This window comes from Thamnophis sirtalis, unplaced genomic scaffold (assembly GCF_051295495.1).
Source record: "Thamnophis sirtalis isolate CommonGarterSnake01/CBP01778 unplaced genomic scaffold, rThaSir2_p1.2 scaffold_2, whole genome shotgun sequence".
NCBI classification, from domain to species: Eukaryota; Metazoa; Chordata; class Lepidosauria; order Squamata; family Natricidae; genus Thamnophis; species Thamnophis sirtalis.
The window spans coordinates 27,439,889-27,456,229 of NW_028261382.1; the positions used below are offsets into that span (position 1 = coordinate 27,439,889).

Consider the following 16,341-nt stretch of genomic DNA (forward strand, 5'->3'; position numbering starts at 1 on the left):
AAGGGCTCAGCAGAGATGATACAACCGGATACTTTTCAGGAAACAACAACTGAATGGAAAACTGCTGGTGACCTCCGACTTCTGCAACATAGAGAGTATTTTAACTTACCGCACCTGTGTCTGATTTGCCAGTTGCACAGGGACAGATAGGATGTGCTCCAGAGGGTCATTGCCCAGAGGATCATGGGTTGCCCTCTCCCCTCTTTGGAAGAGCTTTAGAGCTCCCGCTGCCTTAAGAAAGTTTAAAACATCCTTAAAGATTCATCTCATCCTGGGCATCCTTTCTTTTTTTGAACTATTACCACATGGCAGCCGGTACAGGATAATAAAAACCAGAACAAATAGGCTGAAAAACAGCTTCTATCCCAGGGCAGTAACTGTACTGAATTCTGCTGTATAGTGCAATATTAATGCAATATCGGGGGTTTTCAATTCAGTTGTATAGAATGCGAAGGATGTGTGTTTTGTATTTTATTTTTATTTTTATAGTTATAATGTACACCGATGAATTTAATTTCATTGTAAACTACTAACTAGAAGTTGAAAAAATAACACGGGGGGGGGGAAATTTGTGGCTTCTGTTGGCAAGCTCTGAAGTTCTTTCTCTCTCCCCCCCCCCCCCCCCCCCGATAATTCTTTCAAACAGGATGAAACAGATTCCAAGACTGCCTCTCCTTGGAAGGTAGGTCTCCTTTGAAAATAACGGGGCCTGGGACAGAAGGGAACAGAACGTGTCTTTAGTTACCATTTTTGTGCAGTTAATGGGAGTGGTTTTTTTAAGTAATTCTTATTTTCAATTCCCATTCTGTCTCCAGTCTGCAAGAATGATGGTACACACTGTAGCAACATTTAACTCCATCAAGGTAAGGAATCCCCTCCATCCAGTGGTGGGTGGGATTCAAAAAGTTTTACTACCGGTTCTGTGGGCGTGGCAGGGGAAGCTTTGATTTGGTTTGGTTTTATTGGACTTATATGCCGCCCTTCTCCCAAAGGACTCAGGGTGGCGTACAACATAAAAACACATATGACAAAAGTTAAAAAAAAGATTAAATAGGAAATCCAATAACCTTCGAATTGACAATTTAAATCAAATTTAGGATTAAATTAAAATTAACAATTTAAAATTAATCATTTAATTTATTCTATTCAGGCCAGGCCGACTTGCAGAAAAAGCCAACTTTTTTAAGGATACTGTAAAATCTCCATTCCCTCCCCTACTCTAGTAAGACACCCCTAAGAACCCTTGGGGTGTGTGTTCTGTGAAGATACAGCCTGTTGTGCCTTTAAATGGCTTCTTCCATGCTGCCGTAAAATGGCTTCTACTGTGCAGCTCAGTGGAGTTGCCGTGGTAACGGCTTCACAGTACTCCACAAGGGGACTCCCTTCGGTAAGGGGGCAAAATTCAACATTAGAAATTACGTTTGGTCCAGACATTTTCCCCCTAGAAATAAATACCCAGGCAATGGGTTATCGGCTAGCCCAGGGGGTGTCCAAACTTGGGAACTTTAAGACTTGTGGACTTCAGAATTCCTCTGATGGGGAATTCTGGGAGTTGAAGTCCACAAGTCTTAAAGTTCCCAAGTTTGGACACCCCCTGGGCTAGTAGCTTATAAATGTCTTGCGTTAAGAAGACACTTAATTAAGCCTTCCTTCCTTTAAAGGGCATTGCTGCATGTCTTGCGCTGATGATACCCCCTTCTTTATTTTCTTGCGTTTTCCAGGAGCTGAACGAGCGCTGGCGGTCTCTACAACAGCTGGCTGAAGAGAGGAGCCAGCTGTTGGGAAGCGCCCATGAGGTCCAGCGATTCCACAGGTAAGGTCCGGTTGAGTTTTGGGCGGATTGGATGCAAAGGATTTTTTGCCTTCGACGTTCATACTTGTAGGTTGGCTGACCGGTCACCTGCCAAAGGGCTGGACAACATCACAGTTATTCCTATTTCTTGTGGCCTTCCAGAGATGCTGACGAGACCAAGGAATGGATTGAAGAAAAGAATCAGGCGCTCAACACCGACAATTACGGGCATGACCTGGCGAGCGTGCAGGCTCTTCAACGCAAGCATGAGGGCTTTGAGAGGGACCTGGCAGCCCTGGGGGACAAGGTGAGAGAGGAATGGAATAGAAAAGGGAATGAATGGAATAAAAATGGAATGAAATAGAAAATGGAATGGAATAGAAAAGGGAATGGATGGAATAAAAAATGGAATGAATGGAATAAAAAATGGAATGGAATACAAAATGGAATGAAAAATGGAATGAATGGAATAAAAAATGGAATGGAATACAAAATGGAATGAATGGAATAGAAAATGGAATGAATGGAATAAAAAATGGAATGAAAAATGGAATGAATGGAATACAAAATGGAATGAAAAATGGAATAAATGGAATACAAAATGGAATGGAATAGGAAAGGGAATGGAATAGAAAATGAAGGAATAGAAAATGGAATGAATGGAATAAAAAATGGAATGGAATAGAAAAGGAATAAAAAATGGAACGGAATAGAAAATGGAAAATGGAATGGAAAATGGAATGAATGGAACAAAAATGGAATGGAATAGAAAATGGAATGGAGTGGAAAATGGAATGGAATACAAAATGGAATGAATAGAATAAAAATGGAATGAAGAATGGAATGAATGGAATACAAAATGGAATGGAATAGAAAAGAGAATGAATGGAATAAAAATGGAATGGAATAGGAAAGGGGATAGAATAGAAAATGGAATGGAATAGAAAATGAAGGAATAGACAATGGAATGGAATCGAAAAGGGAATAAAAAATGGAATGAATGGAATAAAAATGAAACAAATAAATGAAATAGAATAAAAAATGGGATGGAATGGAATAAAAAATGGAATGAAATAGAAAATGGAATGGAATAGAAAATGGAATGGAATACAAAATGGAATGAAAAATGGAATGAATGGAATAAAAATGAAATGGAATAAATGAAATAGAATAAAAAATGGGATGGAATGGAATAAAAAATGGAATGAAATAGAAAATGGAATAAAAAATGGAATGGAATAGAAAATGGAATAGAATGGAAAATGGAATGGAATACAAAATGGAATGAAGAATGGAATGAATGAAATAAACATGGAATGAATGGAATAAAAATGGAATGAAGAATGGAATGAATGGAATGGAATAGAAAAAGGAACGGAATAAAAAATGAAATGGAATAGAAAATGGAATGGAATAGAATAGAAATAGAAATAGAAATAATAGAAATAGAGCTAGAAGGGACCTTGGAGGTCTTCTAGTCCAGCCCCCTGCTCAAGCAGGAGAACCAATGCTATTTCAAATAAGTGACTATCCAGCCTCTTCTTAAAAAACCTCAGTGATGGAGCACCCACAACTTCTGAAGGCAAGCTGTTCCACTTGCTAATTGTCCTCACTGTTAAGAAGTTCATTCCAGGTTGTTTCTCTCTTTGGTTAGTTTCCACCCATTGTTTCTTGCCTTCTGGTGCTTCTGGGCAGCCCCTCAAATAATGGAACGCTGCTATAATGTCACCCCTAGTTCTTCTTTTCTTTAGGCTAGCCAACCCCCCCCCCCCAAAAAAAAGGAGAAAAACTTCTCTCTTTTTTTTTAGGGCCCAAAAATATTCCATCATCCCTGATCTCCTCCTCCTATCTCTCTCTGCTTCAGGTCAACTCTCTGGGAGAAACGGCAGAGCGGCTGATCCAGTCCCACCCTGAATCATCGGAAGATCTCCAGGAAAAATGCACCGAACTGAACCAGGCTTGGAACAGCCTTGGGAAACGGGCCAACCAGCGCAAAGAGAAGCTGGGCGAGTCCCACGACCTGCAGCGCTTCCTCAGCGACTTCAGGTGGGGCTCAGGGTTTTGGGGGCAAAGGCTCAGGATCCCCCCCCCCCCCCCGAGACCTGCCTTGTGTAACCGGGTTGCTCTCTTACCTCCTGTCTGCCCAGGGACCTCATGTCTTGGATCAATGGGATCCGAGGCCTCGTGTCCTCCGATGAGCTGGCCAAGGACGTGACGGGAGCAGAAGCCTTATTGGAGAGGCACCAAGTACGTGAAGGCTCCCTGCAGGGTGTAAAGACAGGGGTGGGCTTCACAAATATTTAGCAAGGGTTCACTGCCCGGTTGCTGGGTGGCCGTGGCCTAGTCAGCCTCCTGCACCATGGTGGGAGGGGGAGCATTTTTGCCCTCTCCGGGCTCCCGAGGCTTTCCTTGAACCTTAGGGAGAGAGAAAATGGCCTCCTCTAGGCTCCGGAGGCCAGAAACAGGCCCATTTCCACCTCTCCCAAACTTCTGGTACGCCCATTTTTCACCCTCCTCGAGCCTCTGCGCGCACCCTGCACTTAGCTGCATCCAAAATGGGCCGCATGGGGACTCCTTGGAAGGGCGGGGCAAGGCGGGCAGGGCCAGCCAGGAGTGGGATTTGGGAGTTCTCTGAAGTGCACGGAATCTTAGGTAGCCGTTTTCCCGAACTCCCAGCAGCCCACCCCTGTCGAAGACCAGAGGTGGTATTCAGCTGTTTCGGACCTAAACCGGTAGCGGAAATCACGGCCACCCGCCCCGGCTCTATGGCATCCCATTTAGGCACCAGTCTCCTGTTTTTCTTCACTTGAGATTCCATTTTTTCACCAAGGAATTCATAGAAGTAACTAGATCCCTGCCCAGGCCTAGGAGATTGGCCTGAAACAGCCCATTGCTGATGGGGGACAAATTTGGTCAAGATTTTGGTCATTCTTAAGAGGTCTTTGGGAGTTAGCATCAAAAAACGTGCATCGCCATTCCCTAAATACTGTGGTTTCTATGGCTGCAGATTTCCCTAGAAAGCCATGATTTCCCCTCCCCCCCCAGGTCCTCAGCGCCCCACCCTTATGTCCAGGCTCCTGCCTGCCCACCCCTGTGAAGATCTTGCCCACCCGAGCCCATGCGTCTCCCACCCTCCCTTGCAGGAACACCGCACCGAAATTGACGCCAGAGCTGGCACCTTCCAGGCGTTTGAGCAGTTCGGACAGCAGCTCCTGGCCCGTGGCCACTACGCCAGCCCCGAGATCAAGGAGAAGCTGGACATCCTCGACCAGGAACGGGCAGACTTGGAAAAGGCCTGGGTCCAACGCCGAATGATGTTGGACCAATGTCTGGAATTGCAGGTACGCCCACGTGGTGAAAATATCCAACCCTTCCCCCTTTTGTGGCAGAGGTTAGTTCCTGGAATGTTGCCTCCACCCTTTCCCAGAGGTGCTTTTCAAAAGGCAACTGGATTGTTTTTTTTAATTCTTGTTTCACTTCTCATCCACGAAGCTACTCATGTGTTCGGTCTCTCCCTCCCTCCCTCCCTCTCTCTCTCAACAAGCAATTGAAAATGACAGTAGGGTAAAATACAATAGTGATAGAGTAAAATACAATAATTCAATACATACATATGTAAAATAGAATAAAATGATGTGAAATTATTGTCAGGGTTCCAAATAGCATCCAAAAGTAAATCAGAGTCCAAGGCAAAGTATTGCTCAAAGTTCCAATTTATTAAGAGAGCCACGTTGGCATATCTGGGAAAACCAGAATCTGAAAGCTTCCCAGTTTTCCCCATCCAGTTGAAAGTTCAAAATCTTGCCCCACACACCCACAAGTCCATCCCATGGTCCAATCTCCCACTGCCATGCGGGCAGTTCCACCCATCCAGGTCCGGTCAGGTGCAGAGGTGCAGAAACAAAGGATGACCCTGGCTTTCTATAAAGAATATTGTTATGGCTACATATCATCTAACTCCGTACAATACCCCTCCCATTTCCCCACAATAGAAAATGCCTAGTAGGATAATAAAAAGTGTGGCAGGACAAAGATCCAAAAGAAAAGATGACTGCAGGCCTGGCACACAGTGCCTCTCTAAGCGGTTTACAGAGTCAGCCTGTTGCCCCCAACAATCTGGGTCCTCATTTTACCCACCTCGGAAGGGCAGCAGACTGAGTTAACCTTGAGCCTGGTGGGATTCAAACTGCCAAATTGCAAGCAGCCGGCAGTCAGCAGAATTAGCCTGCAGTACTGCACTCTAACCACTGTGCCACCAAGGCTCATATACTTGATAAGCTGGTGGTAAATCAGCACTTCTGTTGACTGACGAGGGGCATCCCCAGAAGTTGATGTCCCTCACAAGCCCCAGTCTTAGGATTCAGTTCTGAACTGTTTTCCCCACCCAGTTGAAAGTTCAAGGTCTTGCTCCCATACCCATAAGTCCAATCTTCCACTGCCATGCTGGCAGTTCCACCCATCCAGTTCCGGTCAGGTACAGAGGTGCAGAGGCAAAGGACGACCTTGGCTTTCTAGAAAGAATGTTGTTATGGCTACACAGTATCTAACCCCTCCCATTTTCCCACAATAGAAAAGGCATAGTAGAATAATAGAAAGTGTGGCAGGCCAAAGACCCAAAAGAAAAGAAGGCTGCAGGCCTGACAGTTATATTTCTGTATCTCCCCTGCAATCTACCCTAATCAGGCCCACCTATGCCGATCTCCATAGACATTTAACTCCCACCCTGCTTGTGGCATGAGAGGAGACGATTGGCCACCACACGGGATTGACACGCCACCTGGGGCTACGCATTGGGTACGCGTCACTTGACATTTCACCAACGTATATTTGTTTTTCCCTTTGCTTTAGCTCTTCCACAGGGACTGTGAGCAGGCGGAGAACTGGATGGCTGCCCGGGAGGCCTTCTTGAATACCGAAGATAAGGGGGACTCCCTGGACAGCGTGGAGGCCCTGATCAAGAAGCATGAAGACTTCGACAAGGCCATCAATGTCCAGGTGGGGTTGCTTTTGGAGCCGTAACCAACCCAGAAATTGATTACCAGCAATTTTGTTAGGGCTTTCAATAGTTTTTATTAGTTTATCAAAATATAAGACATAGAAATGCAAAGGAAAATGAAGATAATGGGAAAATAAGCAGGAAGCAGCAAGTGCAGGGGCTGATGGGCATGGGAGCACTGCTACCACCGCTCCTCTCCCACCGTCTACTTGCCTGCGGCTGCAATGGACCAAGCTCTCCACCCCCCCTCCCTTCTGCTGCTGGGACACTGGAGCTTGGGTCTTGTCATGCCAGTGGAGCTACTCACGGCAGGACATCATGAGTCTTGCTGCACCAGCGGAGCCACTCAGAAGGATGTCACGAGGCTGGTTGCGCTGGTGTGCAGTGTTGTGGTCCATTGGCATGATGAGCCTCGCCGCATCCTGCCTAGAGTCGCTCTGCTGAGGTGACAAGCCTCACAGCGTCCATCTGTAAGCGGCCACAAGTGGCTGCAGAAGGAGTTGGGCTGTGGCGCAACAGGTGTCGGGGCTCTAGCTTGATTTTTACACCTCCTCACCCCACCTCAAAGAACCAGATGGTGGGTGGGGCTTAACTAGGTCTTATTTTTGGGGGAGGGCTGAAAAAAATCAACCTAGCGCCTGTTTTCGGGGCAGGTTATGTTTTCAGGAAAAGACTAGAATAGAATTCTTTCATCATTTCCAAACTTCCCAATCATATAATATTCAGTTTGCTCTTTCTCCTTAATTGCTAATGAAGAAAGCTAAAAAAATAAGTAGACAATGCACTTAAGATAGAGATATAAATAAGATGGAAACTGTTAGTATGCGTATGTTGAGAATAATGATGTTTCGTGTTGATATGATATTGTTATTAAGAAGAAAATTGAAGAGTTTTATAACGTTTAAATGCTCAATATATTATAATACTAAACTTAGGGAAATAACGATAATATGAATGTGAAAGAGATGGCAAAAGAGGAACGATGGTTGTACCCAGATGACACACTGCTTCGGGGAAGATGGGATGTTTATTTTTGTAATTAAAAAAATAATAAAACTCATAAAAAAGAAATAGAATAGAATTCTTTATTCGCCAAGTGTGAATGGACACATAAGGAATTTACACGCATTTTTTTCCCACCGCTCAAACTTTGCTGCGAAGGCACTCTGCCCCACTGCCGACGTTCTTCCAATGTGTCCTTTTATTTTATTTTTTTTTAGGAGGAGAAGATCGCCGCCCTCCAGTCCTTCGCCGACCAGCTGATTGCCGCCGATCATTACGCCAAAGGGGTCATTGCCACCAGGCGCCATGAGGTGCTGGACAGGTGAGAGTGGCTGCTGGGCCTGGGCCGCTACTTTGGTTTGTTGCACGCAAGCCCTCCCTGATGCCAACGAGGGTGTTCGGTTTTTGTAGGTGGCGTCGGCTGAAAGCTCAGATGATCGAAAAGAGGTCGAAGCTCGGAGAATCCCAAACTTTGCAGCAGTTCAGCCGAGACGTGGATGAAATTGAGGCCTGGATTAGCGAGAAGCTCCAGACGGCCAGCGACGAATCCTACAAAGATCCCACCAATATTCAGGTGAGCCCTGATTGGGACCCCAAAGACAGGTGGGTTGTGGCTGGCCAGGAAAGAACCTCAAACCCTGACTTACGGGTAAACGGGAGCAGTACGGTATAGTTCTCGACTTACAGCAGTTCATTTAGCGACCAAAGTTACCACAGCGCTGGAAAAAGTGACTCATGGTCGTTTTTCACAGTTAATGACCATTGCAGCATCCCCTTGGATGGCGATGTGCTGACAATTCGGGCGCTTGGCCACTGACTCACGTTTATGAGGTCATCAGCGTCACCCTCTAATCCCCTTTTGAACAAGCCAGACTCACTTAAGAGCTGTGATGCTAGTTTGACACCTGCGGCGATTCACTTAACAACGATGGTGAGAAAGGTCATGACATGGGAGGCGAAACTCGCTGAGCAAATGCCTCACCTAACGGCAGACGTTTTGAGCTCAATTGCAGTTGTAAGTCGAGGACTGCCTGTCCTTAAAGCAGGTTGTCAGTCTCTTTTTTTCAGCACCGTTGTGACTTTGAACGGTCACTAAATGAATAGTTGTAAATCGAGGACTGTCTGTATCTGGAATTAACCTGATAAATTTAAGAATAGCAAAACTTTTCCTTACTTTGTAAGTCCTGAAATATGTGGGACTTTGGGAATCCTCAACTGGATTCTGTTAAACATTACCTTATTTTTCGGACTATAAGACGCACCGGAGTATAAGATGCATCAAAATTTTGAAGAGGTAGATTAAAAAAAATTTTTTTTGTTGAAAAAACAGGGCATGCAGACTTTGAGAGGTCTGCAAAGTGCTCTTGGGGGCTGAGGGGGAAAAAAATCTACCTTCCCCCTCCCCTTCCTGGAGGTCCTCCGTATGCCAGAAATGGCCCATTTTCCGACCTCCAGTAGGGCCGTTTTTCGCCGTCCCCAGGCTCCACAGAGGCTTTCTATGAGCCTGGAGAGGGCGAAAAACGGCCCAACCCGCAAACTGGAAGTTCGTTCCTGAACTTCCGATTTGTGCATTGGGTGGTTTTTCCCTCTCAAGGAAGCCTCCGGAGGGCGAAAAACGGCCAAAAATCAAGGCCGAAAATTAGCTGGCCAGCGCACACATGCACGCTGGAGCTATCAGGACAATATCTCGCGTGCCCTCAGTGGCACTCGTGCCATAGGTTCGATATCACGGCTCTCAGGATGCAAATGACCAGCTGTCTGCAAGGAGCATAAATCCTTCCATTCCCCACCATCCAGTCAGAGCTGAAGAAGCTTCTCGTGTGAGAAGTGAAACCTCTTCTACCAAAACAAAAACAAAAACAAAAACAGGAAAGTCCAGTTGCCTCTTGAAAAAAGCACAACCCGATAGATGATGGAGAATCTCCCTAGGTATTTGCCTTTTTTTTTTTGCCAATCTTCCTGCACACGCAGCTCTACACTCAGAAAATAAACCTGCTTTTTACGCAAGACTCAAAATCTTAAATTGCCCTTCCTGGATCAGCGGAGACGGCACTGATCTCTTCTTCTCTCTCTTCCCCCCGTCTGTTTTTTTTTTTTTAATATAGCTTTCCAAACTCCTGGTAAGTTGAAAAAGCCCGCTTTGATTTGGCTTCATTTGTGTTGAAGTCTTAACGTTTCATCCACTCATTCTGCTCGTTCATTCTTCCGTTGTCGTCATCGTTTTTAACCACTCACTCGGTGATTGCTTTTTTTTCCCTTTTTTTTTGGTCGTCGTTTTCGTTGTTTCCCCACCTTGACGTGGTCTTGTCTTTTTTTTTTTTTTTTGGTTCTTGTTAAGTGCCTCTTCCCCCATTAACCTGTTCACTTCGCAGCATGAACTGCTTTGAGTTTGTCGGTGATCTGCCTGCATCACCTTATATATAAATATATTTATATCTATATATCTATATATATATTCCACCCAAGAGGAAGGAAGTTGAATCTTCTCTTGTCTCTGTCTTTCAAAGTCTTCTCTTTGGGCTGTTCTCAGTCCTGCTTCCCCCCACCCCCACATTAGAAATGTCAAATTGAACTCCTGTTATCAGGGTAGATAAAAAAACAGATTTTTAAAAATTTAAATGGGATTTTTAAAAATATTTAAATCGATCTTATTTTTATCAAATTTACAGGTGAAACTCGAAAAATTAGAATATCGTGCAAAAGTTCATTTATTTCAGTACTGCAACTTGAAACTAATATATGAGATAAGACTCATTGCATGCAAAGCATGTAATGTAGTTCAAGCCGTGATTTGTCATAATTGTGATGATTATGGCTTGCAGCTCATGAAAACCCCAAATCCACAATCTCAGAAAATTAGAGTATTACATGCAATCAATAAAACAAGGATTGTACATAGAACACTATCGGACCTCTGAAAAGCATAAGCGTGCATATGTACTCAGTACTTGTTTTGGGCCCCTTTTGCAGCAATTACTGCCTCAATGCGGTGTGGCATGGAAGCTATCAGCCTGTGGCACTGCTGAGGTGTTATGGAAGACCAGGATGCTTCAATAGCGGCCTTCAGCTCTTCTGCATTGTTTGGTCTCATGTCTCTCATCTTTCTCTTGGCAGTGCCCCATAGATTCTCTATGGGGTTCAGGTCAGACGAGTTTGCTGGCCAATCAAGCACAGTAATCCCACAGTCATTGAACCAGGTTTTGGTGCTTTTGGCAGTGTGGACAGCTGGAAAATGAAGTCCGCATCCCCATAAAGCTCATCTGCGGAAGGAAGCATGAAGTGCTCCAAAATCTCCTGGTAGACGGCTGCGTTGACCCTGGTCTTAGTGAAGCACAGTGGTCCAAAGTCCTGTTGCTCAGTGGTCCAAAGTCCTCTTTTCTGATGAGAGCAACTTTTGCATCTCATTTGGAAACCAAGGGCCCAGAGTATGGAGGAAGAATGGAGAGGCCAATCAAGCACAGTAATCCCACGGTCATTGAACCAGTATTTGGTGCTTTGGCAAAAGTTGCTCTCATCAGAAAAGAGGACTTTGGACCACTGAGCAACTGCGGGACAGAGATGACAGTGGCTCTTTAAAAGCTATGATTTAAATCGAGTTGATATAAATCAAGCCTTTTTACTAGTGATTTAAATGGTGGTTTAAATGGAGTTGATTTAAATCGAATCCACCCTGCCTGTTATGCTCCCCAACTGGTTGGCCATCAGCCTTCAGAAGGGGAGAAGGCTGGAGAAGCTGCGCCCAGCCCATTGCTCTTATCTCCCTAGATGGGGTCTCCCTTCCCTTTGCAAACACGGCTAGAACTGGTGCATTATGGTCGAGAGAAAGCGACCAATAGAAACACTGGGGAGGGGGAGAGGGGTCAACAAGGAATGGGGTCTCTTCAGGGTGGCTGGCACTGCCCACCCGCCCTGGTGCTATCCTGTCCTATATAGTCGCCATATTTTTCATGCCGCGCGCATTTGCGCAACCTCACATTTTTGGTTCTGGGCGAACCGCTTGTTGTCCTTGACAATCTGCAGCGAGGTCTAAAAAAATCACATCCCTCCTGGTCTTGTTCAGTGGGGGGGGGGGCGAAGCTAACATCTGGCTAGATGCCTCCACTCAACTCTTCCTTTGACCTAACAGCTGGGTTCACACAACACTCCAAACCAACAGTACCCAACCATTGTGAACGGCGGTCTGGCTTGGGTGTGTTTGTGAAAGGAATGAGGAGGCAGGCGCGATAGGCTGGCGCGCGCTCAGCTCTACTCGCGCCAAAGAGAAGAGCATCCTTTGGGGCACGGTTTCGTGCTCCCGTCTCCTGAATGAACGCTTTTGCAAAGGGACGGAAGGCCTTGAAACCGCATAAGATTGTCCTGTCCCCCCAAAGCCTTTTGTCCCTTCGCAAAAGCTTTTGGCATGAAAAAGAGCCGCCTTTGGGGTGGGGGCGGTCTCGTGATGCTCCTTCAGATTCGCTGCGGCTGCCCAGCACCCCAAAAGCGGGTTGGATGTCCTGCGCAGGCGCCCTCTGTGAGTGCCAAGCTGAGCAGGGCGCGCTCGTCTTACTCGGCCTCTTCACCGCTTTGCTCTTTGGAGCGTGGGGGAGCAGGCGGCTCGGCGGGAGGGGTGTGTGGGAGATGGGAACCGGGATGTGCGAACAGGAGGCCAGCCTGCACACGTACGCAGCTCCCACTCGTGCGAGAGAGAAACCTTTGGGACACTGCTCGGGCCAGGGGAGCTGAACGTGCCCACTGGCCATTTCTTGCGTGGCCCAGTTCCGAATTGGCCACAGCCCAGGTGACCTCAAGTGAACAAAAGAGTGCAGCCTCATCCCCGTAAGAGACCAAATTAAGGGGCAGGGGGGGAGCAGTGGCATTTATTTTGTGTGTGTGAGCCCAGCTCATGACTCGTTGTGTGTGTGTGTGTGTCCTTTTCTCTCTCTGTCTCTCTTTTTCCTTCCTTCCCCTCTTCTGTGTGGAAAGGGTTAGGGGGAACTGCCCAGAAAAACTTAAGGAGGAAGGGGGCTTTGTCTTTTGATGATTAAGCAGCAGGTGAGATAGTGGGGAGGGGGCAGCCTATCAGCCGGCAGCTTCCAGCAAAGGTGGTTTATCCACATAAAACAGCCCTGTCACTTCTGCCAGTTTCATTCTATGCCCTGTTGTGCTACCCATTTTGCTCTGTGCAGCTCAGTTTTCATGGCCAACCCCCCACCCCCTTTTTTAAAAATTCACACATGAAACAGAACCCTCCTGACGGGTGACACTATAATCCCCATCACCCTTGGGATATCATGAGTTCCAGAGTCCATGTGCCTCAGCCCCTGGCGACCCCCAATAGGTCCAGCAACCTCTTGCAAATGAATCCCCCCCCCTCTGTTCCTGAATAGGCAGAAAACCCTGCTGACGCTTCCTCCTTCAGGGAGGTAAACGGAGATTTAAGTTCGGAGTGGCAGCCCTGGAATTAGTTTAAATAAACTTGGTCCTGCCCTTAAAAACCCATCATGAGCCTTTCTCCAGTTGTTTTAACAGTTTGCTGTTCTGCTACCTTCAGAGTAAGCATCAGAAGCACCAGGCCTTCGAAGCCGAGCTGCACGCCAATGCGGACCGAATCCGCGGTGTCATTGATGTCGGGAATTCCCTCATTGACCGCGGTGCCTGTGCCGGCAGCGAAGAGGCGGTGAAGGTAGGCGTTGCCCTCCATGCTTTGTCCACCAGGAGTAAAAATTGCATGCAAATATGAATTCCTATTTAACGGAGCGAGAAGAATGAGATTAGGAGAGCCTCTTTCAATAAAAGGTGGTTTTTCTACTTAAGGCAAGCGTTGGCCACCTCTGGAGCTGCATGTGGCTCTTTCATCCCTCTGCTGTGGCTCTCTGTCTCCAGTTGGCTCTACCATTGATATGTGGTTTTGGTTAGGACAAGTAGAGGAAAAAAGACACCATGCTAGGAGGAGACTCTATGGTGGGTGAACCAGACGTCCGGTCTGCAGAGGAAAAAGGACGCCATGCTAGGAGGAGACTCTATGGTGGGGGAACCAGACTTCCGGTTGGCTCCAGAATTGAAAGGGGGGGGGGGCCTTTCCGGTTAGGATCTTTGCTGCTCTTTGAGTATTTAAGGTTGCCGATCCCTGATGAGGTATGAGGTTTCCCTGATTTTATGCCCGGTGAGACGGCTCTTTCAACCTCTCAGTGCTTCTATGCTAACCATGCAGAGGAAAAGGACAATTTGGTTGGTCAGAAAATGGCTTTCTCTAGAATGGGACGAAGGGATTCAGTGGCTAAGACGCTGAGCTGGTCGATCAGAAAGGTTGGCGGTTTGAATCCCTAGCGCCACGTAACGGAGTGAGCTCCCGGGACGTGTCTCAGCTCCTGCCAACCTAGCAGTTCGAAAGTACAAAAAAAATGCAAGTAGAAAAATAGGAACCACCTTTGGTGGGGAGGGAACAGCGTTCCGTGCGCCTTGGGCGTTGAGTCATGCCAGCCACAGGACCATGGTGGGGACAGCTCTGGCTCTTTGGCTTTGAAATGGAGATGAGCACTGCCCCCTAGAGTCGGGAATGACTAGCACATATGTGCGATGGGAACCTTTACCTTTACCTAGAATGGGAAGGCCAGCAGAGAACTCGCATTGCCAGGAAAGTCACTGTCCAGTTTTCTTCTGTCAGCTGATAAATTCCCTTTTCTTCCCTGTGGATAAGCTCAATTTCCTGGAGCAGATTCCAGGGAGCCTGAAGGGAGAAGCTCCCCTGCCCGGACTTCCTTCTCCCACCCTTAGCTCGGTTTTCCTTTCCTTTCTTCCATTGGCAGTCTCGCTTGGCAGCTTTGGCTGACCAGTGGGAGTTCCTGGTGCAGAAATCAGCCGAGAAAAGCCAGAAGCTGAAGGAAGCCAACCGGCAGCAGAATTTCAACACTGGAATCAAGGATTTTGATTTCTGGCTTTCCGAGGTAGCTCCCTTCCCCTTTCGTCCTCTTTCGGGGGGCTCTGGCGAGTCGAGGCCTTGGGCACCTTTGAATATTGGAAACCCAGAGTTGTCCTGGAGAAATATGGCAGCCCTCCTTCAGTTGGCATGTCGGGCTTCTTTGCAGGTGGAAGCTCTCCTGGCATCTGAAGATTACGGGAAAGATTTGGCATCGGTGAACAATCTCCTGAAGAAGCACCAGTTGCTGGAAGCGGACATCTCTGCCCATGAGGTGGGAATCCCCAGACATGTTCTTGCGCTTAAATGGTGCCTCCTTGATTAACCGTCGATTAACCGCAGACTAATGTGGGTCACAGTGGCTCAGTGGCCAAGACGCTGAGCTTGTCGATCAGAAAGGTCGGCGTTTCGAATCCCTAGCGCTGCATAACGAAGTGAGCTCCCGTGACTTGTCGCAGCTTCTGCCAACTGAGCCGTTCGAAAGCACGTAGAAAAATAGGGACCACCTTTGGTGGGAAGGTAACAGCTGTCAGGGTTCCAAATAGCATCCAAAAGTAAATCAGAGTTCAAGGCAAAGTATTTCTCAAAATTCCAATTTATGAAGAGAGCCATGTTGGCACATCAGGGAAAACCCGAATCTAAAAGCTTCCTGGTTTTTCCTACCCAATTGAAAGTTCACGATCTGGCCCCCACACCCACAAGTCCATCCCAGGGTCCATGTTAGGTAAGCTCCCCCATTGGGAGAGCGAGTACGTTCAGCGAAGCGTTGTGAGAGTTGTGTTGGAGAACACACAAACCAGCATACAGAGACACTGCAGTTTAAATAGGCTATTACTTTTGTGGAAATAGAGGTATCAGAGTCCATCAAACGGTCCAAGTCATACACGGATAAGTCATTCATTCATCAATGTCTCTCAGTAAAGGGATAATCCAAATAACATAGTCCAGTAATCATATAATCAGGTCAGTACTCAAAGTTTGCTAAGAGTTGCAAAACTTACAATAGCTCACGGCACTTTCTAATAGCCAGCTTCCAAAACACTCAGATCAGATCAGCCCAGCATCTAAGGAAACAGAGAGCTAACAGTCATTCTGGCTCCCTCTTATGGCCGACTGAGGAAAACAGCAACCAATCACATTTTACAGTATGATTTAAAGAAACAGGTACAACATTGTTACATGGTTTATAGCCAACCCCAACTGTTAGATTATATTCCTAACAGTCCATGACTATGACTGTAAATCCTCCCTCGAAATACTTTGCTGGATGTGAAGAAACAGAATTCACAGTCAATTAATAAAAGGGTTTTTGTGGGGACCAGGAGTTTGCTTCAGGCTCTTGGGAAGCCTCAGTCAGAACAATTCTGTCATTCCTTCCTGGAGAGCTCTTCCTCATGTCTTGTGGGGGGGGGGTGCCCTTTTTTATGTCTTTGTTCAGGACCGTCTGAAGGACCTCAACGGCCAAGCTGACAGCCTGATGACCAGCAGTGCTTTTGACACCTCCCAAGTCAAGGACAAGCGTGACACCATCAACGGGCGTTTCCAGCGGATTAAGAACATGGCAGCCGGCCGGCGGGCAAAACTGAATGAATCCCACCGTTTGCACCAGTTCTTCCGAGATATGGACGATGAGGAGTCCTGGATCAAGTACGGATT

General features: G+C 46.8%; 1 protein-coding gene across 9 annotated transcripts in view; it reads left to right on the top strand.

Annotated features, from left to right (window-relative positions):
* SPTAN1 (spectrin alpha, non-erythrocytic 1) overlaps positions 1–16,341 on the top strand; it is a 100,404-nt gene that overhangs the window by 56,002 nt on the left and 28,061 nt on the right. For 5 of the 9 annotated variants that reach the window (XM_087704555.1, XM_087704559.1, XM_087704558.1 and 2 more), the window contains 15 exons: positions 647–682; positions 816–863; positions 1,722–1,813; positions 1,955–2,099; positions 3,657–3,838; positions 3,940–4,039; positions 4,936–5,133; positions 6,641–6,787; positions 8,009–8,112; positions 8,202–8,364; positions 9,896–9,910; positions 13,321–13,452; positions 14,576–14,713; positions 14,855–14,959; positions 16,124–16,332. In XM_087704555.1, the coding sequence (XP_087560681.1) occupies positions 647–682; positions 816–863; positions 1,722–1,813; positions 1,955–2,099; positions 3,657–3,838; positions 3,940–4,039; positions 4,936–5,133; positions 6,641–6,787; positions 8,009–8,112; positions 8,202–8,364; positions 9,896–9,910; positions 13,321–13,452; positions 14,576–14,713; positions 14,855–14,959; positions 16,124–16,332 (1,814 nt within the window). The remainder of the gene's footprint in view (positions 1–646; positions 683–815; positions 864–1,721; positions 1,814–1,954; positions 2,100–3,656; positions 3,839–3,939; positions 4,040–4,935; positions 5,134–6,640; positions 6,788–8,008; positions 8,113–8,201; positions 8,365–9,895; positions 9,911–13,320; positions 13,453–14,575; positions 14,714–14,854; positions 14,960–16,123; positions 16,333–16,341) is intronic. The other 4 variants (XM_087704556.1, XM_087704561.1, XM_087704560.1 and 1 more) reach the window with 1 other exon arrangement.